General features: G+C 39.4%; 1 protein-coding gene across 3 annotated transcripts in view; it reads right to left on the bottom strand.

Annotated features, from left to right (window-relative positions):
• Positions 1–992: 992 nt before the first annotated feature.
• Positions 993–14,931, bottom strand: part of tab2 (TGF-beta activated kinase 1 (MAP3K7) binding protein 2) — a 29,910-nt gene continuing 15,971 nt past the window's right edge. The window contains exons 2-7 of one of the 3 annotated variants that reach the window (XM_087805405.1): positions 11,284–11,474; positions 9,287–10,931; positions 6,376–6,536; positions 4,986–5,079; positions 3,937–4,017; positions 993–3,237 (exon numbers count right to left, since the gene is read on the bottom strand). In XM_087805405.1, coding sequence (XP_087661531.1) covers positions 3,089–3,237; positions 3,937–4,017; positions 4,986–5,079; positions 6,376–6,536; positions 9,287–10,931; positions 11,284–11,385 — 2,232 coding nt within the window. In that variant the 5' untranslated portion in view covers positions 11,386–11,474 and the 3' untranslated portion in view covers positions 993–3,088. Of the gene's footprint in view, positions 3,238–3,921; positions 4,018–4,985; positions 5,080–6,375; positions 6,537–9,286; positions 10,932–11,283; positions 11,475–14,931 lie in introns of all 3 variants that reach the window. The other 2 variants (XM_087805403.1, XM_087805404.1) reach the window with 2 other exon arrangements.

The raw sequence follows: 14,931 nt of genomic DNA, 5'->3' as shown, positions 1-14,931 counted from the left end.
GTGCATCTCTTCCAAATACATTATTGTAGCCGTGACATTACTGCATTATACCTGATGAAGACATTACTTACTTGCAACATACTGCTGCACTTATGCACAACTTTAAAACAATACTGAAACAAAAACAACATTGATGGAAAAATAAAAACTATCAGAAAATAAAGAACTATCAAAAAACATGGACAACAACATAAATAACTCGAAAAACATAATTAAACCATCAAGAGACTAATTTAAAAGAGGGACATGAGTAATAACCAAACTTGTCTCCCTGCCTTTTGGTTTTAAGTATAAACTTGTTTACAATAGTATTGTAACCTGATAAACATGATACATTTAAATTAAATAAGTAGAAAATCATCACAATATAAACGTGCAGAAATTAATAAAATAAACGAATTAAATATATCGAATAAAATACCAGATTCTGCAATGACAAATTATGAGAGATATGTCCATTAAAAAATGTTATTGATTTTAATCAGACAATAATTACACCTCACTTATCAAACTATAACCGCAGACAAGCTTTTGTCGCCTCCTAGTGGCCAAACAGGTAAAACATACTGGACTAGTCCTGACCTGATAGAAGCTTCTTGGCACAGTCAGGACCACAAACCTGTTCTGCAGAAAAAAGAAATGCGTTGAATATTAGGATCAGGGAAGAAATGTGTTTTTATTTTCCTTATACTCATGTTCGAGTGCTGGTGCGTTAGACCTGTCAGCAGATACTTTGAAAGGTTTGCAACTTGAGCTGCAAGTCCTGGAGGCGCTGATCCTCGTCCAAGCAGCAAAAACTGTTTTAACCAAGAATGATACACAACACAACACACAACTAATTAATGCGCAGACAAAAGTTAACTCTACAAGTGAACCAAAACCATACCATTATTTCAGACAGTAAACAAAAGTACATTTTGTAAAACCAAACCACATCATCAGCAAGAGAAACGTGGTATCTGCCGCCCTCTAGTGTACAAATCAGAGCTCACAAAATTCTGAATAGATTTTTTTATTTTTATTTTTACAAATAACTTATCTGTTACAAAGACAGTTTTCCCAGATGAAATCGAAAAGACACTTTATATATCCAAATTATTATTCTTTTTCCATTTTTAAATCTAACATTAATCTCTGTCTCTTCACGCCACGGTGCAGACAAACGCTTGAAAACTCGATTCCCTTTGGGCTGGAAAAGGAAAGTAAAACTTGGTGCATCAGAGACAATAATTCATCTTCTGAAGGGAAAGAGAAGTAAAATTCTGGTTATAAAACCTGCGCTTTAAAGATTTATATAAATTTCAGACACAAATGCTTGGCAAGGTTTTTTTTTCGTAACTTTTTTCTTTTTTTTTTTTTTTACAAATGTGGGAAAATAAGAGGAAAAAGTCACCACGCCAGAAAACAGTAAACATAAAAGTTTGATGACCACCAAATGGAAATATACAAACTCTTTTTTTGTGCTTATATTTGCCCAGGCACTGGATTCTCTTTTGACCTTTGACCTGTCTCGCGAATGACATGTAACCTTTAGGCAGAAGTTCAGTTGATCTTTGGTACCTTGGAAACGATGAACTATTTGAGGTGCAAAACAATAAAAAAATATGTATAAACACAAAACTTTTGTCAGAACACATGAAACTTTACAACAATATTTTTAACATAGTGTTGTTTAGTTGGACACTTATAAAATATTGGTTTGTCTACAACCAAGAGTGGGAAAACAATAAATTACAAGTGTAACTCTTAAAACTCAACTTCCTAAAATATTATTTAACTTTACACCTTAATACTTTTGACAGTTACAAAACGTTTTATTCATCATTTCAAATGTTTAAAAATCTTACAACTGCACTCGAATAATCATGAATCTAACATATCTATTCTCACCTCAATATGGTATATACAGTATTTTCATTTGTATATAATTGTATTGATTACAATAAGAACTCACACATGTTTAAGTTATGATTATGGATAAGCTCTTCAACAAACTCATCTTGTTTGAGAATTTTACTAAAATAATTTGGGGTGTGGTCTTGACTTTGGTTAGCTTGGTTAATAACATTATCGGTAACAGCTTTTTGAGGAGATTAAAGCTTAAGAACTCTAGTGTAAGCATAACAAAAGTTTTGTGTTTATACAACTGTATTTTTGCCCGATCAGGAACTGGAGTCTTCCTTATTGTCTTAATAATGTAAAATCCTACATTCCAGTTGTCAGATAAAAGATGGCAGTTTGTGTGTATGTTTCCGACACTTCCCAGAGTTTCCTGACATGTTGGGCGGAAGAAAAAACTGCTCCGTCAGCGTTCACGCTGCTGATTGTGAGCGGACCGGGCAGAAGTAGCTTCACGATGACTGCGAGGGTTTATTATCTTTTCTCTGCTGCCCCTCTCCTCCTACAAGGCTTCAACTCTTGCAGGACCTGAGGGCGGGAGGGCTCAACAAGAGGGAAGTGGGGGCGCATATTCTTTTGGAAAAAAAAAAAAAAAAAAAGGGAACAAAAAAGGCGTTAATAAGTCTATAAAGCTATACTTACAGGAAAATACAAAGAGATTCATAGTGTGAGGAAGGAGGCACTTTCTAAATATGTACAGTAAAAAGCTCAGGGGAGTTTCTGCCTCCACATACTGTACACAACGCATGCAATCTTATTTGTGTTAACACATGACTGGACAGAGGGAGAGAACGAGGGGAAGGGGAGAAGGAAGAGGCACTTTTGACGTCGTCGCAAAAACAGCAAACAAACTGCCACAAGTAGTCCGTTAGTTTTCCCTTTGGGGCGAGCCGTGTCGTCTGTTCCACCAGAAGAAGAAAAGAGTCCAACTCGGCACCGTCACACCGCAGGACCACACTGATAATACTGTTAAGTGGGAGCAGCGAGGTAATCCCGGGGAGGCGGACACGTGCCGTCCAGCACGCCCTTTCGAGGGAAACGTCCTGTAAACACCATAGATATTTCCACACACCTCAGAGAAGGGGGTTAGGGGCCGCGTCGTGGACCACACCCTGTCCCAGGAAAGAAAGAAAACGAAGATCCCTTTTCTATTCTAGCGCGGCGGTGAGTGGAGGAGGGCCTCGCTGGCTCAGAAGTGTCGCGGGAACTCGCACTGTTCACAGCGGTTGAGGGCGGGATGGTTGAGGAAGGTGCAGGCGGTGCAGCTCCACTGCGTCCCCTCGTCCTCCTCCTGGTCGGGGACGGCCTTGACGCTCTTGCTCTCCGCGGCCGTCGACTCTGGGATGAAGAGGAGATGAAGGAATGAAAATAACATTTTTTTATATCACATTTTTCAGCTTTAGAACTCTAAGAAATGATGCGTGGATACATGTTTGCAAATTCTTTATCACACACAAATTGCTGACTTCACGACATCATCATCATCATCGGCCTGTGTTTCACTCAAAAAGACTGATCAACCTCGTCTTGTTGTTTCTGCAGCGCCACATACAGGCCTGGCATCATCTAGAACGTGGGGTGGGTAAACTTTTAGGTTGTTTGGCCACACAGAGGTCAAGAACATCATTCAAATGAAGGCTTATTGTAATATATTTCAAATATTTTACAGTTATTTTTGTTGTTTTTATCAGAGAAGTTGATCAAAAACTTTTTTTTTGTTCACAGAAATGAGTGATAACTCACTTTTCCTTTTCCAGAAGCAGGTCAACTCTGACTCTGTTACCATGGCAACATACACAACCTGCACGCTAGAGGCTTTTATTTAACTAAAACTGGGTTTGCCATGACAAACTGCAGGTGATCATGAGGTGATCATTGGACCCTGAATGGATGTTTCACATCATGATCTTGTCGTTCGGCTCAGATGTGCAACAATAAAGCAGAGAGGAAAAGAGTAATATTTGTCCACTTTTTAGAATGGCAGGAAATGAAGGTGTGTCGAACACCGTTTTCGTAACTAACCGCCAGGTAAAGTACCTTTGGGTTTGGGCGGGCTGGGACCAAGGAAGCCGATGTTGTCGTAGAAATTATGGATGGCGCTGGGATTGAAATGTGGTCCTTCGAACAAACACGTTGATTAATAACAGAAAAAGGGAAACAAAAGATTAGAGAAGCTTTGGATCGGACAGTGACAAACATGCAGTTGTTAAATCACAGGTTTTGACCTTTTCCAAGCGAGGGTTTTCTGCTGAGTCACTTCCTGTGTCTTTGTGTTAATAAGCTGCTGCGGTTTATCTTTGCTTTAGTGCTTTTGGGCACTTCCGAATGATTTTTAGGAAATTAACCATCAAAAAGGTCTGGAAACACTGATGGAAATGGGATGGATCTTCTTCAGATATCACACAATAAAAGAGAAACACATTGACAAACCAAGAGCTGTGGCTAGTTTCCTCCAAATATGTCTTGATTTTAATTACATTTAAACCATATTTTATACATATCTAATAAGAATTACTTACATAATTGCCTCTCTTTTCAGCAATTGAAAGTCCCATAATAATAAAATAATAATCCAAATTACTACCTTGAATTTGTTTAAAACATAAATTAAAAAATACACAGGTCTTTCTGATAGTGAATATACATAATTTGACTTTTAGTTATATTTAATTTAAAGTTTTGATCTGATGATTTTTTTTTTTTTCTCAACTATGCTGTTGTAAAAGTCTGTTTCCCCTCTGGGGATGAATAAAGAGTTTCTATTCTATTCTATTCTATTTAGTTTTTCCATTCCCTTCAATTTGGAAAATAAAAGTTAAACTATATTTGATGGCATCAGCAGGAGTTTTTTTTATTTTATTTATCAGTAGAACTGGTGGCACACAAGTGTCAGCAGTGAAGTGTTGCCAGGAGAGCAATAAATCCAGCAGAACCGGCCAGCAACAGGATGTAATTCAGGAAACACTGGTGGTTCACATCACAATGGAGGCAGCTGGTCACCGTGCCAGAGGACGAGATCAGTGCCAGACCTTCTGATATCACTCAGTAACATCATCATCATCATCGGTGGAATCACAGGAACCTACCTCTGGTTTGAAGCAGATCGATTTCTTTCGTGAGGCAGTCGATGTCGATTTGCAGTAACCGATTTTTGCTGCGTAGCTGCTTCATCTCCTCGATCTACAAAACAAGTGTTTTAAACAGTAAATCAAACCCTGAAGGCAAAAAACAAGCTGTGACTAGAGGTAACATGTAAAATACAACATTTCTACACAATCAATTTGGCCAATTGTCAGAACAAAAGTTTTTTATTTACTCAAAATGTCCTAAAATTCACAATGTACGCATCTGATATTTCAGCCTTAAATGCATAAATTGAATAAAATAAGATATTTTAACATATGCTTTCCCCGTCAAATATAGCAAACCAAAAAAAAGGCAATGCTAGGTTACAGTTTAGCTTGAAACACTATGTTATGAACTACTGAAAAGAGAAATATTTGGTACTGTACAATGCATTTCTAATTTCAAATCTATATCATAACTATACAACAGAAATTACATCATTATTCATATATTAACGTTGCTACTCTATATTAGAGCCATTAATATTTTTTGCGTTTTTAAAACACTAATTTAATGTTAATCTGGTTTCCGACGCTGGCAAGACTAATACACAATTTTAGCTTCCGTGGATCGTTTTGGGCTCTCATTACAATTACGCTAAAAACATTTAACCACATCCTTCTTTAGGAGTCAACCAAGAGCTTGTCGAGTCTTTAGATCAAAAAGATGGACTTGGCAGATACACTAGAAATCGCAACGCTCAGTTTAAACGTGGCCTTGGTTGTAGTAAGGACTTCAATAGCCGTTGCATGACTACCAAAGGGAATCAATGTTTACAGATATGCTGAAGTAAAATGCTTCTTTTCTGCTCTGACAAGCACTCATCTTAAAAAAAAGGTTTTTCTGTACATGACTAAAACAAAATTCAAATAAAAAACAAGAAATATAAGCACAATCGGGAAGCTTTCAAAAGATGATACATTTTCCTCATCTTTGTGCCTAAAATGTGTTGAAAAAACAAACAAAAAGTATCCATCCTCCCACTTTTATTTTGTTGACACGTCCGACAAATGAAAGCAGCAGCCAATTACCACTTCACAGCTGCTCGTCTATGTTTCCCGACAGATGCGTCCAAAACAGCTGTTCAACATAAAGAACTTTTAATGACCCCTGAAAGACTTCAACACAGCAGCAACAAAAACATCAAGCGAAAAAAAAAAAAAAATGTTTTCCTCTGAACTCAACCCAAGCTTTAGGAAAAACGACACCAAAATCAACAGGACCCCAAAGTTCAACCCAAACAGTAAGACGACGATTGATTTGCAGGTTATTTCATCTCCTCATCATCGTCGGTCTGGGAGCTTGTGTGCATGGCTTCACTTGATAACACAGCAACTGCGATTAACTTACAGATGGAATTTGGGAGGCAGAGTTGGATCTCTCCAGTCGCCTCCTGGTCAGGTCGTTCTCCATCTCGTTGACTTCCTCTTTTAGTTTCTCCAGCTTCTTCTTCTTCAGGTCCAGCTCGTGCCACAGTCGGTCCATGCGAGCCTTCTGATGCACCAACAACGCTGGACGACACGACATGAAAAAAATATATGATTTTAGAATTTGTGGAGGATGAGGCCTGCAAGGACTACACGAAACAATCCTTCAATTTTTGAGGCTTAAGAGGAACTTTCCCCAGAGGTTTTGTGTTCCCCGTTTTAAGAGACAAAGATGTAGGAAAACACTTTGTCAGGATATCTACGTCAGACTTCTAAATGTACCTTACAGCTTTGGGCAAACTACGGGCAACTGAAACTCCACTTAGCATCTCTTCAAGGCCATTTTTCTGAATTCTTTAGTGTTGATGGTTTCGACACATCCTGTGCGCACCCAGGTTCTCTTTACAGAAGAACATGTCAAGTTACAGTGGAATCCGCCGACAGAATGACAGCATCTATGCGTCGTGTAACAAAAACAAACATTTGATCTTCTGCCAGAATAACCTGCAGCCAAACTGACATCTGTTTTCTTAACACAGATCTTCTATCTGAACTGTCATCTCAGAAATCTGAACTCAATAATAAAGATTTACACCAAACCCTGCAGCTGTTTATTCCATATATACATGACAGACTCACTTCACTTGACTCATCCTGTTTTGAGAACCTCAGGGATGACTGTACTGGGGATAAGTTGTGATCAATTATGCATCGACTATAAAGAAGACAACAACTATTTGCAGGTTAATCTGCGAGAATACGTTGTAGTATTAACAACAAGCCCGCTTTTTGGCTCAACTGTTACATTGATTTAAATTCATAAAAAAGCGAGAAAAACTTGTCGTAAAAACGAAATAACTTAAAATACATTTCCCTGGATAACTACTGACAATGTTTGGTTACAGTAGAGGAAATGGGAGGAAAGAAAATCCAGAGTGAAGCCCCTGTCGGTTGTGAAGAGCCACAGCCAGTGACTCAAATGTAAAACAGTCAAAAGCCCAAAAAAGGAAACACTTGTGTGCTCTGACACGTTTGACTCACACCGCAGACTCTGCTGTTCTCCGAGACTGTCGGAGCAAACAGCATTTAATGTGGACGAGTCACAGCGGCGTCACCGGAGCGGACGAGTCACCTTTACGTCCATCTACCTGCTGGGGATCAACCCTGACAGCGAGGACGTGTCATGACCGAGACACTCAAGTCAGTGTGGACGGGGACTTTTGAGTCCTGCTGCACACTTTAAAGTAAAATTGCCTTTTTGGCAGAAGGCAGTGGAAAAAGGTTCTAGGCCTGCTGCAAGAAGAAAACACTGTTTACTGTTATTTATTTTTTAATGGAGAAAAACAAGCTTCTGCACTATTGAAGAAAGTTTGCTGTTCTGCTACTAGCATTGTCTAAACAAAAGACACAGAGACACTTAACTGTAAATTAGTGGCTGTTCTCAAACGTAAAATACATCTTAACTATCCATAATGGTTTAATTATATGTAATGATGGCATATTGGTAAACCATATGAAACAATACAACAATATAAACTGGTGAATAATAAATTAAAAGCTAAATACAGTTTCTTAATACTATATACACAGTACAATGATCATACATAGTAAAGTAATTATTTCCCTTCATATTTATGACATTTTTGGTGTTTCCTTTTTTCTACGCTTACATAGACTTTGACATGTTTTTGATCATTTTAGCACAGTTCACCAATGCAAATTTAAACTAAAACTAATTCAACTACCTTGCAAATGATACTAATTTTATTTTTTTAAATCAATGTGTTTAAAGGGCAACTAATGTGTTAATTTAAGTGTGTCTTAATTGGAACTGTTTGTTTTTCTGTAGATTAAATCTTGTTTAGCATAACCATTCCCACTCTGCTGTGCTTGGTCAATCATCAGTGTTTGTCACCACGTCATCAATCTGGAAAGTCTCCACCTCCAAGGGACTCATTATATAAACAAAGCGGGGCATGATTACAGCTGGCTGGAGGAGTAATGAAGACTATTACTGCGTCATGTTGGACTCAGCTCCCGTAACTTCTTGTTTGCCGAGACAGGGAGAACTTTTTAAAGGAATAAACTTAAAAACATGGTCATGATGAGGAACTTACTGCATCTTGGACAACATTTGAAACATATAAGTGCGTCAGGAGACCTTGAGTTTGACATTCGTTCGCCTTTTATTTCAGTGTGGATGATGTCTGGGGAGAACAAGATGTTCTCTCCGAACTCTGCGGGGACTTTTTCAGTGTTTGTATTTCTTTCTCATTTAATTTCATTTATAAATTCTGGGGTTAGAGCTGGTAAACAAGGTAATCTACCATCCGAAGTTCAGCATATCAAACAGTAAGTAAGTAGAGAGTACATTGGGTCGGTTTTGCATTGTCTAAAAGACAAAACAAATTTTGCAAAACCCTGTTGTGTTTGAGGAAATATTGATTGGACAACAAAGTGATTAAATAGTACCAAAGCATGCTAATGCTAGCTCATCTGCGAGCATACAGCTATTTAGATGGAAAAAGTCAAGTCATTTAAGCATGATTTATACACTTCACACATTATGATAATGTATGAATATCTTCTAATTTGTCTCGCAAAGTGATATTTCAACTCAAAAGGAATGAGAAAGTTAATTCAAATTATCCAGTCAAATAATTCGCAAAATCAATATTCTAATACTCTAACAATTGTATTAGTTCTACCAGGATAGACATCTGTGTTCTCTCATCTGACCAATGAGCAACGACCTACAGTGCGGCAGACTAAAGTCCACTGCGGTGGCTGATGAACAGCTGGAAAATGTTTCAAGTGGTAAATCAATGACTCACCTTGTGTGTACGCAGCATCATCTGAGCCCATACTGAGTCTTCGAGGCTCGCTTTGCCGCTCCCTATGTTGTGACAGCGGGTCCGAGAGATGTAGCGGCTCTGGCTCCACAAAGTGATGGTCTTGCGGAAGGCTGAGGAGATTGTTGGGCTCAAACGTTGGGGAAACAACCCCCGGGGACACCGCTGGGGGCTTATTGGGGGACACAGTGATTTTAAAAGTGTATTTGGTGTTGGGCTGAGTCACGACCACACGTGGAGATGACGCCGTACCTCCACCCATCAAGGCGCGGGACTTGGGAGGATGGTGGTGGATGTAGGCGGGGCCCATGCTCACCTGTCCCCCGAGGTTCCTGGCTCCCGAGGGCAAAGAGGGGTTTGCTGAGATGAAGAATGTGTGAGGGTTCCTACCCACACCGTCGTCACCAGAAGCATTAGCGGAAATGAAAAACTTGGGATGGGGGCGAGAGCCAGCCGACGCCATGACAGCATCTTCGGAGGGGGCGGTAGCAGCGGTGGGAGGGCTGGCAGAGATGAAAACAGTCGGCTGGCTTAGGTTGAGACCCGGGCCTCCGATGGAGAGAGGGGTGGTGGGAACAGCTGCAGAGGAAGAAGAAGGGCAGGATGAGGAGGTGGACGAGGAACGTGACCCGCTGCCTGTTCGTAGCACAGCGGTCGCCGTGGAGTTGTTGCTCCTTTGCGGAGATTCAAGTTTGATCTCTATCTGGTTCTTCCGTGGGCCGGTGGAGATGTTGTACTGGCTGATGGTCGAAAGGGAGGTGGGCATTACAGACGAGGAGGAGGATGAGGAGCAGGATGAGACACCGGAGGACGAGGCCTGGCTTCCAGTAGGAAGGAAAGAGGGTGCCTGGGAGTTTGTGGGTGAGCTGATCGGCATGTAGACGTGCGAGGTCTGGTGGCCCTGGCTCTGGTGCTGTGAGGTATGTGAGGAGGAGGCCTGCTGGGCACCTGGCCAGGAAGGATGGGAGATCTGATAGATCTGCTGCTGGGGCTGGGAGGTGGGACTGTACTGGGCCCTGCCTCCTTGCTGCTGGCTCTGTCGGGTCGTACCACACTGGCTAACGTAGGGCCTGATGTAGATAGAGTTTCCTTGTGGACTGTTCAGACCCGACTGCGTTCCACCATGTATGTGCAAAGAAGTAGGGGTGTTGCGTCCTGACTGGATATGAGGAGCTAGTGTCACTGTTATGGGGTTGAAGCGAGGTGTGTGCTGAGACCCCATCGCTGCTCCTTTATGACCCAGTGGGTAAAGTCCAAGGTGTTGTGGAGGTTGCGGTTTACGTGTGGGCTCCATTACACCAAACACATTGAGACTTGAAGGCACTTGTACAGGAGCTGACTGGGGCTCCTGCTGAAAGAAGTCACTTTTTGGGGCCTGACCAGTCTGGAGGGGCCCGTCACTAAGGCTATGAGCCAAAGTCCTGCTACCGTTCATCCTCAGGCCGTCCCGCGCCGGGGCAACGTGCACATTCTGAGACTGCAGGCCTAGGTTCAGCTGTGTCATGTGATTACGAAGCCTGGAATTGCTGGTGTCGTCAGAAAAGCTTGTATGTCCTTCTTCGCTGTAGAGGTAACCTGGGCTGACCTGGGACAAGTATTCACAGCAGGCGTCCAAATTGTTATTGTTCTGAAACGGACAGAATAAACAAATAAACAAATCGGTTACAGAAAGAATTCCAAACAGTTAGGAGATATCGAGTGTAAATGTCTTACATTTAGTTTTAAGGACTCTTTTCTCAAAATCTAAAATAAAAACTTTAAAAAAAAGGCCAGTTTTGTTTTTGGAATCTCCCAAAAACATACTTGCTCATTTATAAATCAATTAAATGTAATAAGGGGTTACCACATACATATGATAAAAAAATCATTGCACTGGAAGAAAATATTTTGACACGTCTGATCACCAAAGAAATGTGTAAGTCTGCAGCGTAAGATGAAGAGTTTTTGTTTGTTTGCCATAAGGTTTCACAACAGCTCACCTGCAGAACACACTGGGAGACGACACCGTCTGGGACTTCAGGAAACTTTTTGCGCAGGACATGCAAAACCTGAATGTCAATTCTCTGGCTTCCCTGGGCCATTCGTATGATGCCAGATTTGGACCGCTTGTTCTGGTTAGACGCCGCAGGGTCAGTCGTGGCAGAAGACGGCAATCATCTTGAACATCTTCCTGAAACAGAAAAAGTTATTTTTAGTATCTTTCAAAAGATAGTCTTGACAGCTTCAAGTTTCTGTGTTATTTTAAGTGGATGAAGGAAACCGGGTCAATTTTAATTACTCTCCAAATAAGACTCCCAACCATGCTTTCGGTGCTCAGTGTTGGTGATCTTGTTCAAAATATCTGGTGACAAAAATTTAAAGAAGGCTGTTCTTATTTGAGGCACATGTAACGGTTTTAATTTTGTGCTATTTTTGTGCTCTGTTGAGCATTTTTGTTAAGCAATTTGTGTTCTAGCAACTATCATCAGTACTGCGTGGCTCCGAAAAAGCAGAAAGGTGCCAATTTACTTTCATTATCACGAGGCCACGACGCCAGGGGTCCAAAAACACAAGGAGGAATGCTTGGGAAAGCAAATAGTCATGAGCATTTCAAGTGCAATTGTACACAGTCACGTCTTTGGATAACCACAGGTTTAGTCAAACCACAATCTTTCAAAACAGCTTCCTGTGGGCCAGAAAGATATTCCTTTCAAAACATTGAGACACATCTAGATCAGAGGTAAATAACTGAATATGTTGAACCCACTGGCATTTAACAACAACAGTTCAGTCACCAAGAACTGTAAAACTGTTGTGTGTAAAAGTGTTTATCTGCCCTGTGTCCGTTTAGTACTTGTACAAGGGTCTTTATTGAAAATATCAGTCTGGCATTGACAACATAAGGAGGAGTTAGACCTTGTCGACAGCGATGGCTAAAATAAAGACAAATTTTGCAACTGTTTTGGTAATCTCTCCAAATTTTTACTCTTTAATGAATAACTATCAAAATTCATGTGAAAAGGTTCTTTATCAAGTTAAACGACACACAATGTATTAAATTACAGAAATAACAGAGAAATAAATAGAGGTTTTTACAAAAGTATCAAGATAGCAAGAGTTACATATGCATTGGGAAAAAAAAAAAAAAAGACCTAAGGACTCAATTTTAGAACCAAATAAAAACGGCAGCCAAATCAGATGACATTACCAGTGAAACCAGGATTACCTAATCCATTGGCCGTTGTTAGATTATATAAAGGTGATTAAAATAAGCATAGTTTCTAATTGGCTTAGATACTGTACATACCATGAAGATACTAGACAGCGAACAGGTGAAATTGAGCTGTTGGTAAGCAGTAGTTTGTTATGGAAGAATATTTATGACATAATTCAACTGACAGAAAACACCTCTCAACACATTTTAAAAGCATTTTCCAAATATAAGAAAGTCAACAACTTGGCTGGCGAGAAACTGGCTGTAGAACTAATCAAGTATGTTTATTATATTATCCATATTTATTATATTATATGTATGTCATAGAGTAAAACAATAAAAAAGAGGATGTAAGAAGTCTTCAATCTCCCCACGAGTTGAACAGAACCTGCCAGAAGAAAAAAGCTTATTTTGCGTGGAGTGCCAAAGCATTGAACCACAGCGGCCCACTTGTTTCTGGACCTTCCCCGCTTATTCAATGGCCTCATTCACCCTGAAGGAGCAAAAGCACCTTAGAGCGTCTGGTCCAATTAAAACAGGCATACATGTGGACCAACAGTCAACAAAAAAAGCTGTATAACAACTGAGGTTGCAAAGAAAAAAGGCTGTACTGGCTGCAAATATCTTAAAATGGTTAAGCAGTTTTTCTGCAAAAAAAAAAAAGATTGCTTAAATGCCTGGAATGGTCCAGTGAGCTTTGAGCACAAATGTCTTCAGCAGCTTAGAGATGCAACACTGCAGCTCCGGACTGCTGTGACTCAGTCAGGCTGGTTTAAATAAATAACAGCCACTAATTGGCAGTGGATGAGAGGGGTTCTGGCATCAGACCCAGTCCTCCAGAGAAGCCGCTTTTGTGCGAGTCTACATCAACACTGTGAAATACTTTATGTATTATTTATTATATGGACACAGAATAACCAAAGTATCACTACCAGCCAATATGTTTATTGTAATATTATTCATAATATGATACTTTAAAAAGAAAAATTTCCTGCTGCTGCAACATAACCATTATGGAACCGGTTTGGTCCAGATGTCACTTTGTTTTGAGTATCAGCACAACACACTCTGTCCCGAATTATTATGACGCGAAAACTACAGACAAAATGAATAAACAAGTCATTTGAATAGTAGATTCAGTAGTACTGTACAACAAGTTGTTTTACTATCACCACCCATGGCTTGACTTCAGACTGATGTTCTGATTGATTAACGGAAAATTATGACAAGCCCCAGCAAGTCAGCAGTCGGACCACGAGAACCAAGACTAGATTCTTCTGCACATGCGTCAAGTGTCTCAAAAAGTTTTCTTTTATAAGTTTGATTAAAACTTTAAAATAATTTCTTAATGCACAAAAATGTACTAGCTAACTAATTAGCTGTACAAAACATATTTAAGTAATGGAAACGAGTGACTTATTTCAGAATGAATCTTTAAATGGTTAAAATGGTGAAGATGACTCTCTTTGACAGCTGTTAGGAGACTCTGGAGAGATGAATAAATAACTGTTCGGATGAATTTACTGTAAGCTCTGTTTGACAAATGTTGTTTTATTATCAAGGACAGGAGTCTGAGAACCAGTTTTGGTCGAGGGACACCGTGTTCAGTCTGGGAATGAACAGAAAGCAGCTGACTGGGCTCCTGAAAACATAAGCCTGAACTAGACGTGACCTAGCATCGGTCAACAAATCATTAAACTAATTTAACATACTAATTAGTATTTCTTAATATTTGTTGTGCCAACATAAAATACTTTTCAAATGAACAAAAACACAAGTACAGTACACAGTATTCACAATAAAAAAAGCAATGACAGTGTGTGGCATCAACAACTATGACAATTGTACGACAGACACTTGTTGATCGATGCACACTTATAATGTATTCCAAAGAACAAATAAAGGTAACAGCAGCATCAGTATTGTGGGTGAATTCTTGTAACACTAGTTGAACAGCCTTTAATACTGGCTGACAATGTCATGACTACAAAAGCCCCCAAAAATATATAGTCCGATTTTCATGTTTGAAACAAAAATCTAAGAATAGAATATGATTTTAAGACTAAAAATGGTTTTCTACGTCAAATAAATTAACCACAACTTTATTGATAGATAGTAAGTAAGCAAGTAAATGTTATTTGTAAAGCACCTTTAGATAAACCTTATATACATATGCTTATATTTATAAACCTTTTATTTCAGTATTCTTTCATTTTGAAGCTAGAAAATGACTTGTTAAGTCGTAAAAATTTAGATGACTATCTTTAGAAGTACAGGAAGTACAGTATATGTTTAAGTTAATTGACAGTTAACTTAAATATATGGAAGTCAGGAATTGAAATTATTCTGATTCCTTAATGTCCAATGTGTTGTTATGCAAAGGACTGAACGTCTTGAGATGATCTAGTAGAAATCCTGGAAACTTAACGTAAAA

Source organism: Callionymus lyra, chromosome 13 (assembly GCF_982586985.1).
Source record: "Callionymus lyra chromosome 13, fCalLyr1.hap1.1, whole genome shotgun sequence".
NCBI lineage: Eukaryota > Metazoa > Chordata > Actinopteri > Syngnathiformes > Callionymidae > Callionymus > Callionymus lyra.
Note: the sequence above shows the minus strand (reverse complement) of the source record. Positions and strands in the feature narration are given on the sequence as shown.